The 23454-nt window shown below is 54.3% G+C and overlaps 1 protein-coding gene across 3 annotated transcripts in view; it reads left to right on the top strand.

Annotated features, from left to right (window-relative positions):
- The window catches only part of SYNE3 (spectrin repeat containing nuclear envelope family member 3), an 86625-nt gene that overhangs the window by 45208 nt on the left and 17963 nt on the right, over positions 1-23454 (top strand). For all 3 annotated transcript variants that reach the window (XM_059183031.1, XM_059183032.1, XM_059183030.1), the window contains 9 exons: positions 4884-5045; positions 6683-7030; positions 10523-10659; positions 11776-11950; positions 17808-17990; positions 18524-18667; positions 19671-19805; positions 22814-22975; positions 23104-23276. In XM_059183031.1, the coding sequence (XP_059039014.1) occupies positions 4884-5045; positions 6683-7030; positions 10523-10659; positions 11776-11950; positions 17808-17990; positions 18524-18667; positions 19671-19805; positions 22814-22975; positions 23104-23276 (1619 nt within the window). The remainder of the gene's footprint in view (positions 1-4883; positions 5046-6682; positions 7031-10522; positions 10660-11775; positions 11951-17807; positions 17991-18523; positions 18668-19670; positions 19806-22813; positions 22976-23103; positions 23277-23454) is intronic.

Below are 23454 nucleotides of genomic sequence, written 5' to 3'. Positions count from 1 at the left end.
GTAGATAGAGCAGGTTTGCCTGGGCCTGTTGTGCAGACTTAAACAAACAAACAAACAAAAAACCCAAGTGGCAGTCCCCACTGTCCCTCTAGAAAGACCCAGAAGGTTCTAGGTGATGCTCTAGCTAGGCTCTACCCCCAACGGTGCCTCAGGTCCTCGCCCTGCACCCTTCAGGTGACCTTCAGGGTCACGTGGAGAAAGTGGCAGGCAACAGCGAGTGGGAGATTTGGAGCCCCTGAGGAGGGAGCACCGTGCTTCCCGCGGTGTCCAGGAGGCAGAGAGCAGCTATCAAGGTCTGTCGAGCAGAAGCTTGGGGGCTCCCATGTTTGCAGGGTGACCTGGTCCTGAGTGGAGAAGTGAATTCACCTTGGCTTCCAGCTGGCTGAAGCTCGCAGATGCTGGGTTTTCGCTTCCCGGCCACCGGAGCCTTGGCAGCTCTGTTCCCCTGTCAGCCCATGGTCATGGTCGGGGGAAGCTGCTGTCTCCCCCACAGTGGGCCGCAGTGGACCAGTGGTGCTGGCTGGGGAGGGCCAGGGTGGGCTCCGCGAGCCGTCCAAAGGTCTCTGCAGACTTGCATGAGTGCATTGGCTGGGGCAGGAGCCGTAGCTTCTTCCAGATTCCAGAGGGGGCCTGACCCCTGGAACACTGAGAATTTTTTTTTTTAAAGATTTTATTTATTTATTTGCCATAAAGAGACACAATGAAAGAGGGAACACAAGCAGGGGGAGTGGGAGAGGGAGAAGCAGGCTCCCCACTGAGCAGAGAGCCCAATGTGCAACTTGATCCCAGGACCCTGGAATCATGACCTGAGCTGAAGGCAGATGCTTAATGACTGAGCCACTCAGGCGTGCCAAGACTCAGAATTTAGTGAGCAAATCCAACTTTGGTGCTGTCCTTAGAGATTTAACTTCCAAGCCCAAGGTCCTCGTTACTGAGATGAGACAGAGCCCTCACCACACAGACCCCAACCCCCGGGGCACACCCCAGTCTTGCAGCCCTAGACCATAGGAACATTCTGGAACTCTGTGCTAAGCAAGGCATGCAACACTCCATGTCCTGGGGCCCCTGAGGCTCCTTCATGGTCCAGATGCCTCCTGTGCACCTGCCGCGGACGTTGGACAAAGGCTTCTCCTTGCATGAAGGGCTCTCCCAAGGCAGAAAAGAAAGCCGTCCCCGGGCGGGCCGCTGAAACGCTCCTAACCCAGGGACAGGACGAGGCCAGGAATCCAGGCCTGTGCTCAGGGTGGGCCTATGCAGCATTGTCCTCGTCTGCTCGGGCTGCCATCACACAACACCACGGCACAGATGTATTTCTCACAGTTTTGTAGGCTGTGAAGTCCAGGATCAAGGCTCTGGCAGGTTTGGCTCCTGGTGAGGGGCCTTTCCTTGGCCTGCAGATGGCTGCCTTCTCGCTCTCATGGCAGAGAGGGGGACAGTAAGCTCTCTGCTGTCCCTTCTTCTAAGGGCACCAATCCCATCCTGGAGGCCCCATCCTCATGGCCTCAAGTGACCCTGATCTCAACGGCCCCGCCTCCAAATACCAACATGTTCAGGGATTCAGCTGCAACCTGTGAATCGGGGGGCACAGCTCCAGCTGTAGCAGACCTTCTCGCGTTAACACCTGCCTTTCCCCAGTGAAGGGTCCATTTCAACTTCTCTCAAGCTAGTCAGCCGCCCGTTGCTTTCACCCTCTGAAAATCCGTGTTTGACTTCCGACGCGTTCATTAGCAAAGCCGCCGGTGTTGAAGAGGACAGGACGACAGAGGCACTGTGGGGGCCACTCCGGGCTGTGGCCTTTGCGACCACCCCTGGAGGGAGACCCCGGACTTGAGTCACTGGCCAAGCCCTGAGGTGAGCCGTGGGGCGCACGGCCAACCCCAGCCCTGGGGAGTCAAGAAGAGAGCAGGCTGGTTGCCAGCGGGGTCCTGCTAGTTTACTACGAGGTGTTTTTTTTAACCACCCTTTATGTTTTGTGAAAGGGCCAGGCACCCAGCGGCGACCTCCTCCCCCGGCTTCCCCAGGCGGCTCTCGAAGGGGGCGTGTCCGTCTGGCATCTGGCCATGAATCAGAGCTGTTGGCACAGACCTACAGACATCAGTCCACGCTGCCCTTGTTAATTGGTTGGGTTTTGACATTCCTGACAGCCCCGCCCGCCACAGATGGTTTAATTGTTTGGTCTGATGCGGGAAGGCTAGGCAGGCCCGCATTTGTCACCCTGTCGTCCAGCAACGGTGCCTGCCCGGCCGTGGCTGGATGGTGCTCTGTGACCGTCTGCCTGGCACAGAGCAAGTCTGGACGCCTGCCCTTCTCGGCCGCGCTGGGCTCTGGGCGCCTGCTCAGTATCACGAAGACTTTTATTGCCTCTGCCTTCCGCGAGCGTTGGCCGGCACCTCATTGCTCACTGGCAGGGCCGCCGGCCAGCACGTTCGGGGAAGGGGGGGGGACACTTGTCACCATCAGCATCAACCCACATTTATTCTCTGTTTGTTATTCCTGACCCAGTTTCAGAAATGAGGCTTTCCTGCGGATGGGGTAGCTCTTGGAGGGTTTTGAGGGAGGCACACGATCCCGCGGGAAGGAAGAGCCAGCAGGGGAGGTGTGGAGCGGGTCACGGTCTCTTGGTCCACCTTTGGAATTTGGGCGCCCATTGGGCGCTGCTGGTGATGCACCGAGCCTCGGTCCGTTACTGGGAGGCTCCCGGCTCTTCACTGAGGGCCTTGGCCCCGTGCCTTAGTTTCCCCATCTCCAAAATGGGGATAGCTCTTCCTCCCTGCCCTGGTTGTTGCAAAGGTCTAAATGAATTACTATTCGCATTCCCAGGTTTGGTGAGGACTTTCTCAAAGGGCGGGGAAGTTTTCTGAATCCACGGGTCTGTCCACACTGGCCATTTGGGAACTTCTGACTTCGTTTCGGACAGGGTCAGTGCCCTCCTGGACACTGCCTGCTCCCTGGCCGAGGAGGAGCTGAGGCCAGACAATGAGGGCCTGTGGGCCCAGTCCGACCCATCTCCTGAGTTTGTACGGCCTGCGAGTTGAAAATGGCTTTTACCCGCTTCAAGGGAGGAAGACAAAAAACAGAATCTTTCAGGACATGTGAAATGTTACAAAATTCATATCCCAGCGTCCACATTTGAGTTTTCTTGAAATACAAGCTTGCTCGACGGGTGTGTCTCTGGCGGCTGGTGAGCCGCAGCCTAGCGCTTACATAACTGCCCTACCAGATGCCATGGCGCGGACAAGCCAGAAGACATCCAGCATCTAGTCTGCCCACCTCCGGATTGGAGCCAGGATGTTGGAGTCAGGCACTGGCCGTTTAAATCTTGTCTAGAAGGCCCTTCTAGAGTTACGTGACTGACCTCCCAGCATCAGCCTGGACGTCTGCAGAATGGGCGGGCTGGGCTCCGTTGGGACTTAGCGGGTGCTCAGGAGAAGGAAGTCCCTCTTTCGCTCTTCTTGGCTCTCCTTGAAAACATCCCTCTGCTGGCCATACTCTATCTATGTATTCATTCTCAGAGCTACACTGCGCGGGGCCTGGAGAGGAAGTCAGCCCGGGGCAGCCTGGTGTGTAGGGAGCCCTTGGCTCGCCGAGAAGGTGACAAGGGTGGACAAGGCCAGGGGGAAAGCACAGGACAGAGGGAAGGCCGCTCGTTCAGCCTGAGGGCGGCCGGCCACGGCAGAGAGGAGGTAGGGCCTGGAGGTCGGTGTATCCAGACGGAGCTGCTCTCTTGCCCACTCCTGCTCCGCTGGGTGTGACAAGAACACAGGGGACAGCAAGTGACAGGCGTCAAAGGCTCACGGGCATTAGGGGCTGACTAGCCTCCCAGTGTGGTTCTGGGGTTCTGTGAGCTCTGACCCATTTAATCCCACTGCACCGCAGCGAGGCAGGGACAGTTACTCACCACATGTATAGATAGGGAGACTGAGGCAGGAGGCAAGCCAGGGTTTAGGTCATGGGCAGGGGGCTCCTGAGCACAGGGCGTTGACCTCAGGGCTACAGCCACATCTTGGGGTTCTGCCCTTGACCCGTAGGCTATGGCCATGAAATCTGGGCCTATGGGCAATGGGGAGCCATGGAGGGCTTTAGAGAAATGGAGCTGTGATCAGGGGTGTGTTTGAGAAAGAGCATCCCTGGGCACACAGGTCTTACAGCAGGGACACTGCTATTTCCCTGATGACAGCCGCCTTCAGGACACCGTCTTGTCCCCGTGTGGTTAGAACAAGAGTGGGATTGTCTGCAAAGTGAGGTAACCGCAGCCCATGCCGGCAACATCACCGTACCCAGAAGGAACTGGGGGGAGCCTCTGTTTATTAGCATGCCTGCAGACCCTGCTGGCCCCTTCTTGCCTTCTGGGTTTGAACCTTGACGCTTTCCTACCCAGGTGACCTTGGGCATGTGCTTTCTGAGGCGCCCCTCTGTGCCTCAGTTTCCCCATCTGTCTAGCCAAGATAATAATAATAATAATAATGTCAGCTGATGGGGTGATCAGGAGAGCTCAAGGAGATGATAATGCCTGTGAAAGTTCCTCGAGCAGTCCCCGCACCTCAGTGAGTGCTCCCGTGATGGTTCTGTGTAGTAAGAGTTGTTGTTACAGCATGCCTGTCTTGAGGGCCACCCCCAGGACATGGCAAGACAAAAAATTCTGTAGAGTTGACAGGCCCAGTGAGGACGTGCTTTGACCAAGAGTCTCTTGGTTGCTAATAAGGTAGAGGAGAGCATCTGGGACCTCTTTGCCTTCAGCAGGACAGAAGGTTGGCTGCATCTCGCACCCCCTAAACACACACACACACACACACATACACAGAAGCAGGCAGGCAGGCCTTGAAGGCCACAGGTAGCCTGCCCAGGGGACCTTCGTAGGGGGTGACTCTCCTCCCCTCCCGCAGGACAGAGTGAATCTGCTGGAGCAGATGACCCAGGAGCATGAGCGTTTCCAGGCAGATGTGGACGAGTTCCAGCTGTGGCTGAAGGCGGTGATGGATAAGGTGAGCAGCTGTGTGGGACGCAGCTGCAAACTGTCCACCCAGCACCGGCTCTCCATGCTGCAGGTAAACTGGGCTGTGTCTCCATCGGAGGGGCCACGGAGGAAATGCTCCAGGACGGGGGTTCTGTCTGGGTTGTCATGTCTTTAATAGGATGCCCTAGGGGCCACAGGAGATACAAAACCCAGGGTATGCAGACCCCCACATGGATGAAGGAGCTGCTTTCTGGAGATCTCTGAGCCAGCAGGGCATTTGGAAACCCGAGGCCAGGGCAGCGTGGTCTCTGGACCAGTGGGTCTCAAATAGGGGACATTCCAGCGATGTCTGGAGATGGTGCTTAGGGCTGGGGGTAGAGATGCTATTGGTCTGGAGGGTGGAGGCCAGAGATGTTGTGATACATCTTGTATTACACATTGCAGCCCCCACAAGGGAGTGACCTCCCCCCCCCCCATAGGTGTCAGAATGCCATGGTAAGGAATCCTGGCATAGGCATCAGGCCTGTGGTGGTGAGAGATGTGGTCTGTTCTGGCCTTCCTGAATGGCCATGACCTCGAATGAGCTTCTGATGTCCTCTGTAAATGGAGTGTTGGATCACCGTCAGAAATTCCAGAATCGCATTATAAGTTCTGCCACAGATATCCAGCACCTGTACCATTTATTTCATATTTGTACTTAAGGTGACTCTTTAAAAAAAAAAACAAACACACACACACACACAATGAACAATGACTCTAAAAAAATGTTACAGGACTAGTATGAGAATATTTGCCAGACCTTATTTGTAATAGTCCCAAACTGAAAGCAACTCAGATTTTAGTCAGGGGAGTATTAGATGTTGTGGAACAGGAGATATATATATATATATATATATATATATATATATATATATATATATATATATCCCAATTTAAAAAAATGAGGTACTCCTATATACTCCTATATACAACATGGAAGACTCTAGAGGGTATTTTACTGAAAGAAGCCAGTTTCCAAAGCTGATATAGTCTGTGACTTCAAATATGTGACGTTCTAGAAGCTCTGGGGATATTAGAAATTGTGGGAACAGTGTGGACTACACGGGCATGAGTGTTTCTCAAAATCCTCAGAACATTCATGCTTACGATCTGTATACTTGACCCCATGCAACGACACTTCGATAAAAAAGTAACATATTTGGAAGGCACTTTCAAACAAAAGAGATTGAAAGGTGTTTCTATAAATTTGTTTTTCATGAAAAGTGAATGAACATTGTATTTGAAAGGAAAATGGAGCTCATTGTCATGAATGGAAGGCCAGCGCTCGCTCATAATTAGTAGATGACCATGCAAATGAATATAATGAAACCAAACAGGTCACTAGGCTCTGTTTGCCCTCCTACTTCTGAGGCTGCCTTTGTCCTCGTTAAAATCGAAGATCAACAAACAGCAGAGAGGGTTAAAGACAGAAACACCCAACAGATTTTCTCCTGGACTTAATCAAATGGGTATAAAAGGCAAGGGAAGGGAACCCTATCGTGGCATTGCGAGTCAACCCCATTTAAGGCAGACAGCGCACTCCTTGGAAAGGCGTTCTGGACCCTAACCTGGGAGTCTAGGGATGGGCGTTTAACGTGACATTCCCAGGGGCTCTGGGAAATGTGGCAGATCCTCTCTCTCCCTGCTCATGTGTTTCTCTGCCCGCTCCCTGCTCCCCCCTCCCCGTAGGACATCGCTGATGAGTTTCCGAGGGCTGAGACATCCTTGAGGCGGCTGGAGGAGCAGGCTGTGGGCGTCATCCAGAACACGTCCCCTCTGGGTGCAGACAGGATCGCCGGGGAGCTGGAGGACATGCGCAGGGTTCTGGAGAAGCTGCGCGTCCTCTGTGGGGAGGAGGAGGGCCGGCTGCAGGGCCTGCTCAGGTCCATGGGAGCCTGCGAGCAGCAGCGGCGGCAGCTGGAGGCCGAGCTGGGAGAGTTCCAGAAGGACCTCCAGAGGCTGGCCGAGGAGGGCCTGGAGCCCCCCATGAAGGCGGGAACCGAGGACGACCTGGTGGCCCGCTGGAGACGCTACTCAGTAAGCAGAATTTGGCGAAGATATGGACCATCCGGGGGCTGTGTGTGCCTCGGGGCCTCACCTCGGGGCCTCACCATGTGGAGCTCCCTTGCCTGGGGGGAGAATCAAGCTAAGCCTTAAGCACACTCACTCTGATTTCCCTGGATCTTTGGGAACCTGGATTCCCTGGGTGTTAATACACAAGTTGGGTGTTCGTACCCATTTTCCAGATGAGGAAACTGTGGCCCAGAGAGATTTTACCTCTCCAGCCCCGACCTCCCCAGGATCACACGATGACCCAGAGGCGGACTGGCTTTGAGTTTGCCGCTCCGCTGCCCAGTGGTGGGATGTAGCATGGGCTTCCTGAGCCCGGAGCAGGGAGAGTTAGGTCAGAGGGCACGTGCTTCAGTGTAGAGATGCTGGGGTCCTGGGGAGACCTCGCAGACAGTGCCTATCCTGGGAGGGTGGGCTGGCTTCCCACCCAGACAAGAGTGTGCAGTCGAAGTGCATCCGCCTTCCTCCTGCCCGTGTGCACACTCAGCGGGTCTGACTTCCGCCCAGAGAGACTTTTAGAGGATTCCCATGTCCCCGACTCCTGTCTTCACTCACTCACTCACCGGGTCCGCGCCGCGCTAGTGCCGTGGCGGGAAACGTCTAACAGAAAAGCTGCCCACATCCCACCTCCAGTCTGCATTGTCGCTCGGTTTCTTTCTCTTTCTCTTGCCCATATTCGGACACGTTTTTGTGTGGGGAGAAACAAGGCACATAGGCCGTAGGGCTCGCCGAGCCTCGTAGCAGACCAGCTTCCACTGCGGCGACCAGCTCTGTCCAGAGGGAATGGCTTCCTCTTTAGGACCATTTGCCTGGCACAGGTGGAGGTGGCGAGTGCAGGGGTCAAGGGCGTGGGCTTTCGGGTCAGACTGCTGGGGCACAGATCCTGCCTTCTCTACTTGCGTGGTCTTAAGAGAAGTGCTTTAACCCTCCGTTGTATGCAGAACAGAAATGACCAGGTGAAAACTTAAAATGTGCTTAGCATTCACCTGCCAAAGCCGGTGCTCAAGGAGGACCAGTTCGGGAAGAAAGGCCTAGAAAGCCCTGCCACTGTCCTATCATGACAGCTTCTTGCCTGGGCCCGGCTGTGTGTCAGGAAGCCTGTCCCGAGGCAGGAGCCTGACCACCTCCCTGTGAACTCTCTGCCCCACCTGGTTCCAATGTTTTCTCAATTACAATCAAGTCATGACTCACCGAAATCAATGAAAAACGGAAGTTTGGAGTTTATGACTCAAGACGTCTGTTCTTGAGTGAACACTCACACAGCTGCTGTTTGCACTTATCTGTATTCTGTAGGAAGGAGTAGGCACACACACCTGACCTGCTCCACGCCAACCATCGGAGTTGGGGGCGCAGAGGGGGACTCTGCCACGAGGCCCATGGAACCCACCAGGTTTGGCCGGGAGCCACCATGGCCTGGCAGAGCACGTGAAAGATAGAGGACACTTGCCGCACCTTGCACCAAGAAGGAAATGTGGACTGTTCCCTCTCCCGAGAAACAGGCAAACTTCAGAGAGGCACAGGGTGTCAGGCCCCAGGTGAAAGGGTGACGTGCTCATCTTCAAACCGATGCGAGGTAGTCATTGCTTACCTGGCATGCTGAGAGCTTGATCTGCTTTTATAGGTGGGGAAACCGAGGCTATTCAGGAGTTGAAGACTAGCCTGTGGTTGTGCACTCCACAGGTGGAGGCCAGGGATTTGAACTTGAACCTAGACAGTCGGACTCCAGAGCACACGCTTCTAGCCCTCAACTCCCAGATTTAGGAAATTAGCACAGTGAGAGACAAGGACCAGGAACAAGGACACTGGAGCTCAGATGGGCTGGGACCTCCTGGCCACTCTGCGGGCAGTCCCAAGACCCGTCCCCACGGAGAACAGGGGCCGGGAGTGGTCTGCCGCATCCCCAGGAGGACCGGGCGGGACCATTCATCCCCTTCAGGGAGACTTTTAGCAGCTGAGGTTGAAGTCAGAGCAGTTTCGTGTCTAACCCAGCTTTGACCACAGCTGCTTCACACGGCCCCCCTCGTGGGCATCCCAAAAATCCAGCCACTAAAGATGCCCACCTCATGGGCGCAGAAAGGGCACGGCAGGGCTGGAAGAGCCCCGCCCCCTTATTTCACAAGGAGGGCAGCTCTGTCTAACGAGGAGCATGGCTGAGCCCGACCAGCGTGTGGGCGGCAGCCTCCACCCTGGGTCCCTGCTGGTCCGTCCCTGGTCACTTGACGTTTCTGTGACCTGCTGGGCCCCACATTGACTCTTGACTGTTGTGGGGTCTGGACGGGCCTTTCTCTCGAAGCAGCCCACGGTTCTGCTCCTCACTGCAGACCCCTGCCCGGCATCGGTCAAGGCTCTCTTGTCCGCAGGCCGGCCAGCCTTCCAGGGAGCTGATGTGCGGGGCTTCCTCGTGACTGGCTCGGAAACTGCGAGTTCACACACACACCAGTTGTATCTTCCTCTTCTATGAAAACATGCACAGATTTCGTTACATTTGCTTCATAACTAAATACAGACAAGAATAATTTGGAGCCTGAGTCAGGCTGCCCAGGCAGATTCCGAGCCCGCTGCCTGCACAGCCTTCCCTCCCACCCCTGGCTGCTGCCTCCCATCCCTCCAGCTGACCTTGCTCCCTTGAGCTCCCCGCGGGTCCCAGGTCACTTGTGGTTCACCCAAGACTGAGGCTGCCTGGAGCTGCTGCTGGTCCCTGTGAGTGAATGATCTGGACCAAGGCTCAGGCTTGCGTGTGGGGCAGCTGGGGAGCGGCACGGCTAGACTCCTGATCTGTACCCAGTGCCTGGTCCAGGGGGTGTCCCCATTTTAGCAGTGAGGGAACAGCCCGAGGTTGCCCAGCTAGGAAGGGGCCGAGGGGGTTTCCCAGACAGCCTGTGCCATGCCAAAGCCCAGCACTTTCCACTACCCCATCTCTCCTCCTACTGAGCATGGGCCCAGCAAGCATCAAGGTCAAGGTCAGTCTACCAATAACGAACCAGATCCACAAAGCACCTCAGACTGTTGTTTTCCTCTAATGCTGCAGAGTCTCAGAGCTGGAGGGGCCCGGCTCCCACGTCAGGTCCACGGCTTACTGGCCCCACGACCAGCAGAAAACTCTTAGCCAGAGCTTCCCTTGGCTGTTCCGTGGGGACCCAGATAATTACTTCCCAGGGCCTTTGCCCAGCTTCAGTGAATGGGACACCCAGAACACTCGGCGGGTGCTGCGTTCCCAAGGTATTCGTTATTGGTGTTATTAGGTGTGGGTCCTCACGACAACACTGAGGTCAGTGATGATAGAAACAAAAACCAGGATGGTGAGAGCAAATGCCAAAGTCAGGGCCCAGAGCAGGAGAGCAAAGGCTGAGCTTCTGGAGACCCCAGTCCCTGCCCCGGGTGACGGGCTTCTCCCGCCGGCCGCACTCTTCCTCCATCGCTGACTCTCCCGCGTCCCTCTGGTTTGGTCTGTGTGTGCAGGCGACACGGATGGCCCTCGAGGCCGAAGAGCCCCGGGTGGCCCGGCTGCAGGCCCAGCTGAAGGAGCTCATCGCCCTTTCCTGTGAGCCACAGCCGCTCTCCGACAGCGTGGTCGCTGCCCTCCAGGAGTTCCAGAGGTATCCGCACCGAGGGAGGCGGGGCTCAGGGAGTGCCTTGAACCCCAGGCGCAAGGGGGGCTTCTGACTGCATCGAAGGCCATCGCCGGGAAACGTGCTTGCTTTCTCTTACAATCTGGGAACTCTAACATAATTCTGGTGCCCCTCAATCCCTGGGACTTTGCTCCCAGAAGGACTGGACTTGGCTTTGTTCCAGGAGGCGTGGCTCATTCACCGAGTTCCATCGGTTTCCATGTAGCTTTGCCCTAGGGAGGCGTCCCCCAAGTCATGGCCCAAAGGGAGGGCTTTTGGGTAGACAAACACCATCCCCCTGCCTGCAGATGGTGCTGACTCGGCATCTGAGCCTGTCTTCAGACCAGCCTCTACCTCGCCCTTGGCCCATGGGCTCAGGCAGAGCTGGGGCTCCAGTGTCCTGGCTCAGCCAAGACCAGCAGATCAGAGCGCGCCCCACTCTGGAGCCGAGCACAGTGCCAGTTTGCAGCCTGTAGCTCTTTTTGCTCCACAAGCCTCCAAGGGGTTGTGAACATAGCACACTGTCCACGTATCCACAGAACCTCTCTTCCCTCCACCTGGCACACAGGCTCCTTCTGAATGAACTCAGGGGCTCCCCACTTGCTGTACATCTATACCTCGGAGCAGGGGCCTGGGATCCCCTGCGGGAAGCTAAGGCCGTGGCAGGACCGTGGACTTCTTCTGCACCGCTAGCCGAGGGACTCCCCTCCAGCTTCTCCTGCTGAGGTTTTACATGCTAGCTCTCTGTCATTGGATGTCGTAGTTGAGAGATTATTTCTAGAAATTATTAGGGACCAGGATGATGGTCTCTCACTCAGGAAGGGATTTTGCTTTAGCTTCCACAAGGTGCCTGGGGGTGAGCTGGACCAGGCCAGGGGCTTCATGATTCCTCTTCAAGGCTTGAGGTTCTTGGGTCGTGAGGCTGGGCTGCAGGTCTGTCTGAGAACTGGCTTCCTTCCAGCGCACATTAATCCAGCCAAAGGCCCCATAGCCACCCCCAGCAGGCTACGGGAGCGCGTGCGCTGGGCTCCCCGGGAGTCGCCTCAGTTCTGAACTGACCCCACTCTCTCCTCTTTCCGTGTCTCTCCTCTGTGGCCCTCACAGCCTGAAGGGGCAGAGCGCCAAACTTCACAATGCCACGGGGCTGGAGCTGTGGCAGCGTTTCCAGCGGCCCCTACAGGATCTGCAGCTGTGGAGGGCCCTGGCGCAGAGGCTCCTGGACATCACCGCCAGCCTGCCAGACCTGCCTGCCATTCACACCTTCCTGCCCCAGATCGAGGTAAGCAGGTCCTGCCAGGACGGCTGACCAGTGCAGGGGGGAGGAGGGAGGCCACACCCACTAGGCATGACACCACAGCCCTACTTCCAGTGAAAGGCGTGTTCCTGGGTGCTCCAGGAATCTGGGCAAAGTTCATCGTACCCCTGCCTGGCAAGTTCTAAGTAGACACAGGAAATGTCATCAGCGACCAAGGTCATCCTCAATTCTTGGGTAGAAGGCAAAGTCTGGTAGCTGGTGTGACCACAGGACTTTGTACCGACCCTCCCACACCCCTTCCGTCCTGGATCCTCCTGCAGACAGTCCTCTGGGGGAAGCATGAGCAATTTTGAGGGAGGGCATGTGAGGCCATTACCTTTACTGCGTGGGCATCAGTTAGGAGGCATGTGACAAGTGACAGAAATTCTGACCAACGGTAGCTTAAAACCCAGACACTTTCAGGTGGTTCAGGACTGGCTTGACAGATCAACAGTATCTTCTGGGACCCAGGCTCTTTCTAGCTCAAAGCCGCATCTTCGCTCATGGCCCCAAGATGGCTGCCACCACAGCAAGCTTGCATCTTCCCATGAACAACATCTTGTTCAGGAAGGAACAGCATGGGGGCAAAAAGGCTTTCTCTGTTCACCATTTTGAACAGGGAGGCAAACCCTCCTTCCAGAAGCCCCAAGGGATTCCTTACAGCTCAGTTGCTGGATCACATGACTTTCCCTGGGCCCATCACTGGTTGAGAACGATGGGTTTGCCAGGACTGGTTTATACCAAACAGACTGTTTGGTGTCAAACGTGATTAAAGAAGACAGTTGAGAAGAAACAAACCAACTTTGTTTAACGCTTCATGAAGCGGACAGCCTCCTTTTGGAGAACTGCAAAATGGGGCAGACAGCAGGAAGGTTTAATAGGATAAAGAATGAAGAACAAGGAAAAGACAGATAGAAAACCTCTGACAGGCTGACGGTCAGCCTTGTTTGGGTTGAGAAGGCCAAGAGTTGGCTTGACGTTGGGGATCGCAGGCTAGATACACTGTGTTTATGGTCAAGCTGAGCGTTTATGGGGAATCAGAACTTATCTGGAAGTTTCACTTTGTTGCCTTGGCATCCAGGGTGGAGGTAGACCCATCTTGATCCTAGAAACTTATTTCAGCACCCTTAGTGGGGTACTTTGCCATCCGGACACAATGCTGGTTGTTGGGTGAGCAAGAAGGAGGGATGAGTGTTGGGTGAGCAGACCTCAACGTTTACCACAAACGCCCGTCAACATGGCAGCTCTGATTAGCCCATCAATGCTGCCTGATGGTACCCAGTGGAGCTCTGAAGTCCATGAAATACTTTCAAGCATTTTAGTCCATAAAATACTAGGTCCAGGGATTCTAAGACACACTGAATGGGAGGAGACGCAAAAGAATGTCAGATACAAGCCTCGCCTTATATTAATTTTCATTCTGGTTATGGAAGTCATGTCTGCTTAGAGATGTGAAGATTTGTGAAGAAGGAAGCAGAAAGCTTCCACAATCCCATGCACCCTAGGACCACTCTTAACACGTGGAGGGACACAACATCACATTTTCTATCCAACCTGGTATTTCTAGGGGCCCTTCAACACACATAAAATTCACTTGGGGGAGGCCTGAGGATCTTACATGTGTTGGAAAAATCAATTTTAGGTCAGACAATCCCAAATAATACCCTTTATATCTGTTGAAAATCCATCTAGCCATTTCTATGCAGTATGATCACCATTAGACAGAAGCCTTAAATAATACATGACAATTTTTGTGTATTTGGGATCATGTTATATAGTTGTGTATTCTGATATTTGTAGTTGGCCCATCTGAGCTTTCTCTTGGCATCATTTAAAATGGTTCAGGGAGACCCATGATAATCAGAATGTCAAAACTTTAAAGAAAGAATCTTAAAAGCAGCAAGAGAAAAATAATGTGTTACGGATAAGGGAAACTTCATGAACTATTGGCAAATTTTTCATCAGAAACTGGGCAGAGGGTCTGAATGGCGTTTTTCCAAAGAAAACAACCAGATGGCCAACAGGCATATGAAAAGGTACTCAACGTCGCTCATCATCTGGGCAGTGCATCTCACCACCACAGTGAGATAGTACCTGTCAGATGATGAGAGATAACAAGCATCAGTGAGGATGTCGAGGAAAGGGAACCCTTGAGCACTGTCAGTGGGAGTATAAATTGGTGCAGCCATGGTGGAAAACAGTATGAAAGTTCCTCAAAAAATTAAAAATAGAACTACCCTATGATTCAGCAATTCCACTTCTGGGTATTTATCTAAAGAAAACAAAAATACTACTTTGAAAAGATATCTGCATCTCCTTGTTCATGACATCATTATTTACAATAGCCAAGGCCTGAAAACAACTGAAGGGTCCCCTGATGGGCGAGTGGATAAAAGCAGATGTGATAGATAGGTCCGAGCATACATGATGGAATGCTACTCAGCCATAAAAAAGAATGAAATCTTGCCACTGAAAGTAACATGGATGGATCTTGGGACATTACATTAAATGAAACAAGTCAAGCCAAGAGAGACAAATACCACACGATCCCATCTCTATGTGGAATCTCAAAAAAAAAAAAAAAAAAAAAACAAACTTGTAGATATAGAGAACAGAATGGTGGTGGCCAATGGGGTGGGGTGTCGGGAATAGGCAAAATGGGTGAAGGGGGTCAAGGGGTATAGATTTGCAGTTACGGAATAAATAAGTCATGGGCTGTTAGGTCCAGCATGGTTCCTATAGTCATTATCGTAGTGCATAGTGAAAGTTGCCAAAAGAGTAAATCTTAAAAGCTCTCATTGTCGGGGTGCCTGGGTGGCTCTGCCTTCTGCTCAGGTCATGATTCCAGAGTCCTGGGATCGAGCCCCGCTTCGGGCTCTCTGCTCAGTAGGGAACCTGCTTCTCTTCCTCTCTCTGCCTGCCTCTCTGCCTACTGTGATCCTTGTCTGCCAAATAAATAAATAAGTAAATAAAATCTTTAAAAAAAAAACCATTGTCATAAAGAAAAAATAATCATAACTTTCTGTGATGACAGATGGTGCTAGATTTCATGTGGTGATCATTTTCACAGTGTACACAAATACCTAATCACTATATTGTGCATCTGAAATTAATATGTTATAGGTCTATTATACTTCAACTAAACAAATTTTAAGGAAAAAAGATAAAATGTTTCCAAAAAGTCATCACTTTAAATGGCTGCATAATATGCTTTTCCTTTCTTACAATATTTAGGTTGCTTCCGGTTTTCCTTGTCATCATTTGTATATGTTGAATATCCATGTACAGATTTTGGTCTCCATTTCCATCATTCCCTCCTCCTCAGGGACCAGAGCCAGAGAGAAGTTAGGGTGTTTGTTCAAGGTCAGGCAGAGGCACTCAATTTCAAGGTAACTCGAGAGGCAGAGCTGAGACTAGAATGGTGGATTCTAGCCTCTTATGTTCTTATTTCTGCCATTACTTGGGTCCTGGGAAGATATTTGTGAAGCAAGCAGGACAATTAAATCATTATCCTTTGACTGTTAAGGAAATTGTGTCCCAGAGAGGGGAAGGCTCTTACTCAAGGTCACACAGCAACAGTGTCAGGGCTGGCTTTGATTCAGCAACAGGTGCTTTTCCCACTAGATCCCAATTGTGTTTCCATCTTGTCCATCTCCCTGGGGCAGAAAGCTAACCAGGACCTATGCCAGGCCGGGGGTGGAGGCGTAGGTACTGTCTTTCTAGAATGTGACTCAGGACCCCCAGGCCAGGAGTTTCATAGAGCAGTCTATTGGAAAATCGGGCAGGACTGTGGTTTGTCTGTGTTTAAATGCTGTTTGCTGGCTGCGATCATGTCTTGGATTACGCTCACCAGCCTTTCCCAGGAAGCATGGGTTTCACGGGCCAGGAACAGGCTGCCAGCCCTATATTTCTTGACTCAACTCCTACACTGAGCCTCAGAGTATCCTATGGAACCGCAAAGTTCCTCTGAAACCGAGACACCAGGCCCCAACATTGGACGTGGCTGAAATACTTGTTTTCGGGGGTAATTGTAACAAGTCCCCAAACTTGGTATATTAGAGCAGCAGAACCTCATTTTCTCATGGTTCTGGAGACAGCAAGGCCATGATCAGGCTGTCTAGTGGGTCATGCTATCTCTGAAGCCTCTAGAGGAGAAGGCTTCCCTGCTTCTTCTAGCACCTGGTGGTTGCTGGCGGTTGTTGATGTCGGCTGGACTATAGACCCATCCTTCCAATCTCAGCCTCTGGGGTCACATGGAAAGCTTCTCCCCTTCTCTTCTGTCTGCGCATGTGTATCTGGGTCCAGAGTTCCCCTTTTAGTAATGCACAGGTCACCCTGAATGAGGGTCCCCCTAATGACCTCATTTCAACTTGGTAACCTCAGTAAAGACCCTATCTCCAAATAAAGCAACGTTCGGAGGTAGTTGGGGATAGTGGCTACCACGACTTCCTATCTTTCGGCAGGGGATGCAGCTCATCCCGGAAGAGCTGGTGTACTGACCCCAGCTGAGAAGGGCCGTGTGCTAGCGTGTGCCCGCTGTGGGCTGTGCACCGTGTTAAATGCTGGCTGGGTCTCCCCTCATGTCAGCCTCATCCAGCCCCGTGAGTTGGGTGTGACTTCGCCTATTTTACAGATGAGGAAACTGAGTCTCGGAGCTACCCAAGGCCTCCCAGTTAGTACAGAATTCACACTCACAATGGCGACTCCTCAGCTGGAATTTGTGACCCCTGTGGTATGGTGTCCAGGTTTGCTGAAAAGGGAGTGCCGGTCACCCCCTCCCTAAAGAGGCTTGTCCTCTGTGTGACCGATCACCAACCACAGGCCCTCGTGGGAAGGTTACACCAGTTCAGCTGTGTCGGCCATGTTTGTGCTGCCCTTCCTCCAGGGACCCTCTCTGCCCTCCGAGGGCTGTTGGAAAAACTGCCTCCTCTGGGAGCCTTCTTGGATTTCCCCAACTAGGAGTGTTCAGCTCTGCCTTGAACACCCAGATGGCTCTGTAGAAACTTTCGGGGAAGTGATCACTTTCCGCCTTGGATTAGGGTTACCTACCTGGCCGGGGGGGATCTTTGTTCTTCCTTCCCAGCTCCCTGACTAGCTCCGTATCTCAGTAATGTCACAGGTATAAAATGGAAAAACTCTGCCGGCTAACGCCAAGACCCCTGTGGGGGCCCTCAGAGCCACAAGAGGTGCTTACCCCGAACAGCAAATTAATCAGCAGGAACCTGAGGTTTGGCCCAGGGCTTTGGGGCAGGAGGAGGGAGCATAGGCTGGGGATGTGGTCAGGGCAGGCTTCCTGGAGGAGGTGGGGCCCGGGCTGTGCCGGGTCTGGCTGCAGCTGCATGGGAGCCAGCTTCTCATCACATGCGTCTCCTTTAGGCCCTCCCTCACCCAGCGAGCTCCCACACAGCGAAATTCCACACTGTCGTCACCTCTTCCGGGGGGCCTTCCTGAATTCCAACCGACCACGCTCCCCGAGGCCCCTAGACCTTCAGAATGTCCTAAACAGCGCCCAGGGGGTAGGCCCATTGCTGTCAGTGATGAGGTTGGAGGGGGCGGTCATTGAGGAAAGGATCACTGGACCATGGCAGTGGGGATGGCTGGAGAGGAGGTAGACTTCTTGCCCAGGTTTTGGTGATTAGATGGAAGTTGGGGGGCGGGGTGAGAGTGGATTGCAGTGACCCTGAAATGCAGGGCCTCCCCAACGTGTTCTGACATCCCCTCCACTCCGGGTATGAAAGGCGCACGTCCTATGGGGCGGGGGGGCGGGGGCAGCAGGACAGCCTCCCAGTGAGGACCTGCCCTGGCCGGCCTCTGGGGTTACCGGACGCCTCGTCTGCCGTAGGCGGCGCTGGCCGAGAGCTCGCGCTTGAAGGAGCAGCTGACGGGGCTGCAGCTGAAGAAGGACTTGCTGCAGAGCATCTTCGGCCCGGAGAGAGCCACGGCCCTCCTGGAGCAGGTGGCGAGCTCTGTGCGGGACAGGGACCTGCTGCACAACAGCCTTCTGCAGAGGAAAAGCAAGCTGCAGGTAGGTGTCCCGGGCCACCCACTGGGCACCAGCCCATCTGGGGAGGGAGGGGGGTGGCCTGCCTTCCTGCCTCAGCGGCACCACCGGCTGCCAGTGGCCTGCCCTCTCCCTTCGTCCCCATGGCCTCAGCTCCTCATCTGTACACCGGATGTGATGAACGAGCGAGCCTTCTAACTGGTTCTAACTGGTGTCCTGGGCACCTGCCATTCCCTCCTCTGCCCCCCAAACCCATCTACACTGCTGTCACACAGAACTGGCTTTCCCGGGGTTGGGGGGGCAGGAGTGTCAAAGGAGATTTCTGTGCTAGAGAGCGGAACAGCCGTCATGTGAGGACCCCCCAACGGTGATTCCAGGGAGGGCGTCCAACCTCCGCAAGGGCTCCAGGAAGCCTTCCTGGAGGGGGTGATGCCTGAGTGGGTGTGAAGCAGCCAGGAGAAGGCTGGAGAAAGAGCAATGCGGGTATGAGGGGCAGGTTGTGCAAGGTGTGTGTGAGAAAATTTAATTTCTGTGCTGCCCGTTATGTGTCTCTGCAGAGCTTGCTGGCCCAGCACAAAGATTTTGGGGCTGCTTTTAAGCCCCTCCAGAAGAAGCTCTCGGACCTCCAAGACAGGGTGCAAACCGAGAATGGGCTTCAGCAGGACCTTCCTCGGAAACAGGCCCAGCTCTCGAGGTTGCAGGTAAGGGCTTGATGGGGCCTGAGTGGCCCTGCTCAGGGGCTCTGCTGAGCCCAGAAGCAGCTCCCCTCCAGCCGCCACAGAGCCTCTCACCTGAGCTCAGACCTTCCTCTGAATTTCTGCTGATTTATCTGGTGGCTTCCGGCCTCCAAGAGACCTTTAGTACCTGCTGATTCCCGAGCCCAGCAAAGTGGTGTTTACTCTGTGATTCCAAAGTCTACTGTGGGTATTCAGTTTTCCTTAAATTGCTTTGCTAAGGGTTCCTAATGAGTTCAGCGGCCTTCAGTTAAATAATTGGGTTTTTGAAAGTGAAAATAAATGTTTTAAAACACCTGCAGGCTGCGCACAGACTGCGGGTCAATAATTATCGGCTTGATAAGGAGCTGATAAGATTTTAACTGCACGTGATACAAGGATCCTTTTAAAACTCCCGCAGAGCTCATACTTCTGTTGAGAGGGTTCTTAGGAAGACATTAAAAATGGTGCATTTGGGGGCTTTGAAACTCAGGTTGGGCTGTGATTCTTCTCCAGGAGAAGTGGTCGTCAAGTAAGAATTCACATGGGAGTTTGCTCCCCAGAGAAGCCTTCCAGGCTGGTGTCCCAGAATTTTTTTTTTTTTTTTTAAGATTTTATTTGACAGAAAGAGCACAAGAAGGCGGGGTGGCAGGCAGAGGGAGAGGGAGCAGCAGACTCTGTGCTGAGCAGAGATCACAACGCGGGGCTCGATCTCAGGACCCTGGGATCTTGACTGAGCTGAAGGCAGATGCTTAGCAGACTGAGCCACCCAAGCACCCTGTCCCAGAATATTTTTGTCTCCTTTTAAATATCTTACCAGCTCTGAGAGGGGAACCTGTCAGGTGGCCATAGGGTGCAGCCTCAGGGGTGGGTAGCCCCATCACGGCGGGACCCTCCCAAGCTCCTCCACTCAGACTCTCTCCCCCCAACCCTGATCGGCTCCCATGACAAGAGGCAAACAGGACAGCCACACTTGCTGCTTTTCCTGCAGGGGCTTCAGGAAGAAGGGTTGGACCTAGGGGCACAGATGGAGGCCCTGAGGCCTCTCATCCAGGGGAACCCTAGCCACCAGCACAAAATGGACCAGCTCTCCACCAGCTACCAGGCCCTGCAGAGATCTCTGGAGGTAAACCAGGCTCCCGGGATCCTACACTCTGGGGTTCTTCCTCTGCCTTTTCTATTCCTGCCTTTTCTGCCTATTCCTTCCAACCTTTCTGTGTTTCTTTTTCCGTTCCTATCTTCTCTTCCTCATTCACCCAGCAGATGGTTATTGAGCACCTCCTGTATGCCAGGCAGCGTTCTGGGGCGGAAGGCCGCACCAGCCAGCCAGCCAAAGCCCCTGTTCCCCGGGGGGGATTGTATTCTCGTGGGTGGATGGACCATGAGTCAGCAAAATAGCAAGTTCAGATATAATTCCAGATGTGCCAGGAGGCCGAGGAACAGAACCGGCTGCTCTGATCCCCACAGCAGCCCCGGGCGTGCAGTGGGCGTTGGCTGTGTTAAGGGCAAGTTGAAAGTGGCGCTGCAGCTGCCGGGGCTTCCTCTGCAGCGCCCTCTAGCGGCCGCCCTGGGCTCTGTCGGGTCTGCACCCTTCCACCGGCCCCTTGAGCCCTGGGAATGGGGCGGGGTGCACGCTTCTTCAAAACTGGCCGGAGGACAAGTTTCAGTGACTGATTCAGATAGGGGCCCAGGTCGGCGTTGGTCACATGTGCCCAGGGGATTGTGGGGCCGGCCCTCAAGAAAACAGTCTAAGGCGGACTTTTCCTCGCTACAGGACCCGGCCTATTTTAATATCAAATGTTCCCCAAATCCTGTGTCATCCCGAAATTCATAGAGAATCTAAGTGATCCATGCAATGTAAGAACGGCATGTAATGCCTTTCCTGTGATACGAGAGAGAAAAGGCAGTAGTTCGAATAAAATGCTTTTGGCACGTAAGTGCGGAAGGTGGTCCCAGGAAGGCACGCCCCGTGTGGGTGACCGCCCCCAGCGCCTCTACTTATGAGATTCTCTGAAAATGTGAAAACTTGGTGAAGTTTCAATCACACCAAAGCACAGTCTTCCATCCGTTGACGGAGTAGAGGCATTCCTGGAAAAATCAACCTGTTTATTAGGACCAGGAACCTGTGTTTGTCCATCAGCTGGGGAAAGTGTCCAAGCCGGAGTCATGATCCGCACGTTTCTCAGCACTGCGGGTTCAAGGAGGGCACGAGGAAACCTTGCAGGCCGTGGAGCAGCAGGGTGGCCACACCTGTCGCTCTCACTGTATCTGCAGGTGCCACTCCTGCCCCATCACTGTCACAGCAACCAATCCCCGCCCCCACCCTGCGAGCTTCCAGGAAACACGGGCCCACCTATAGATGCCCACTGATCTGCATGACTGACTTAACTCCACTTAATCAATTAGCAGCTAGGGGTCTCAAGGTGGAGGCGGGGGGCGTAGAGAAAAAGGAATCACCGTCCCTGCTGCTTGGGAGCCCACAGAACCCAGAGAAGCAGCAAGCATGAGCACTAATGCTTGTATCATGTGATGAGTCTGCTTGATCGTGATAATAATTAGAAGCAGCATTAGCTGAGCCTGATTAGCAGCGGGGGAACGTGGATTCTCCAATCGTCTCATGCTTCTTCATTTGTTGTCTACATATTTCTTCAAAGAAGTCATGCCCCCCCTTTTATTACTGGGGTACTCAGGGATTTTTAAATCCTTTAAGTGCAAATAAGTCCTTCCCCCACAGCCCAAGTGACCCTCCTGTCTCCTCCTGGGGGGGGGGGGGAGGGCACCTACCCCAGTAGGCGACCCGAGGCCACTGAAGGCGTTGGGTCTGAAGGTGCCCAGGAGACGGGAAGGGCAGGTGTGGTGACACTGCGGAGAAGCGGAGTCTTAGGTGACTGTTCGGGCTCCGGTCGCTGGTTTGTGGCAGGAAGATGGGTTGCAGCGTCTGTGTGTCCCCAGCTCTAGTGGGCCTGGCGTCTAGTGGTGTCAGCCCGCATCTGGAATGTCAGCCCGCATCTGCATCTGGAATGCAGGAGGGCAGGGCCGGGGGTGGCCTCTGCCAGGTCTCGCAGAGAGACCTGGGGGTTTGACTGCGCTGCGGTGGGCCGGTGGGAGGGCTCAGAGGGGCCCAGGTTGGGTGACCAGGAGGACAGACAGGCGCCCTCCTTTCCTGAAGACAGAGAAGAACGAGGCCCAGCCTCAGAGAGCTGAGAGGGGCTGACCCAGAGGAGAGGCAAGAAAAAGCAAGACCATTTTCAAAAACTATCAGAATATAATCCTATCTAGAAAAGCGAATGTCTAAGGGTACAGTTGGATGAATTTTTAAAAACTGTGCACGTGCCAGCGCCCAGATCATGACATAGAATAATAGTGGCTTCCCCCGGCCCCCAGAGCCCCTCCTGCCCCCCACAGTCACTGCCCACCACTCCTGGCACCTGAGGGTTACCCCGACTTTCAACTTGGAACACCATGGATTGAGTTTGCCCGATTTTAGATGTTATTTTAATTGAATCCGACAGAACGTTATCTTTTGTGTCCAGCTCCCAGCTGCCCACAGGTTGGCTATAAATTCATTCACAGTGTTGCGTTAGGTTCTTGTTTAAACTGTTCATTCTAAAATATCCCCCTGTCTGAAGATAGCTCCGCACACGCACCCGTGCTTCTGTCGCTGGGCACCTGGCTAGCTTCCAGGTCGGGGCTTTCACAAGCAGCACCACACGCGGGCGTGCCTTTTGGTGAAGTTGCTTGTGTCTCCTACATTTACTTCTGCAGTGAGATGGTTGGGGCACAGGGATGCCTGTGTTCAGTTGTAGTAGACACTGACCTTTGGTTCTCCCAAGCGGTGTGTGAGGGTTGTGCACACAGGTGGTGCGGGGGAGCCCTGATTGCCCGCACCCTCATCCGGACACGGTGCTGTCTGTAAAAGTCATGCTGGACTAAAGATACTTTAAACCACAGCTGGTCTGCCCAGGGCAAATTCCCTGTACTGGGCAGAAGGGAGGACTTGCCTCTTGTGTTCCTCCTGGGTGGGGAGCCCTAAGGGCCATCTTACTGGGGGGCCTGTAGGATATGGGGGCGCCCAGGGTCCCAGCCCCCTCTGGTGCTCAGACCACACTGGGCCCCCCCGGGGCTGTGCTGCAGGACCTCACGGACAGGTGCCAGCAGGGCGTGCGGGAGCACTGTACCTTCTGCCACGAGCTGTTGGAGCTGCGGCAGTGGATTGCCACAGTCTCCCAGAAGCTGCGGTCACACCGAGAGGACACGGGCCCCTGGGACGCCCCGTCCCGAGAGGTCGAAGTCGAGGTAAGACGGCTTACCCAGTTCCCTCCCTTGCCTCCCAAGAAGCAGGCTTGGGAGGCCAAAGATCCCACATGCGGGGACTGGAGACCCCCGCCCCGACCTCTCACTGTGCGGGGCCGCGTGTCCTGTAGAGGCTGCTGGCTGAGCTCCCAGAGAAGGAGGCCCAGCTGCCCCTGGTCGAAGCGCACGGCCAGCTGGTGATGAAGAAGTCGTCTCCGGAAGGGGCTGCCGTGGTCCAGGAGGAGCTGGAGGAACTGGTGGCATCGTGGCAGGCCCTGAGGCGGCTGGAGGAAAGCCTGCTGAGGTGAGGGTCCCTGGTTCGGAGCCTGGTCTCAGGCAACACCCCCTTCCCATGCAGGGGAGAGCCCTGGGGTGCCCTTAGAACAGGAGGCTGGGGTTCCACTGGGTGCCAAGCATGATGCCAGGCGCAGCTCTGGTCTGTCCCAAGAGCCGTGTCCCAGCCTGGGGCTGAGCCCCCAGCC

This window comes from Mustela lutreola, chromosome 7, assembly GCF_030435805.1.
Source record: "Mustela lutreola isolate mMusLut2 chromosome 7, mMusLut2.pri, whole genome shotgun sequence".
NCBI classification, from domain to species: Eukaryota; Metazoa; Chordata; class Mammalia; order Carnivora; family Mustelidae; genus Mustela; species Mustela lutreola.
This window is presented reverse-complemented; position numbering and strand designations above follow the sequence as displayed.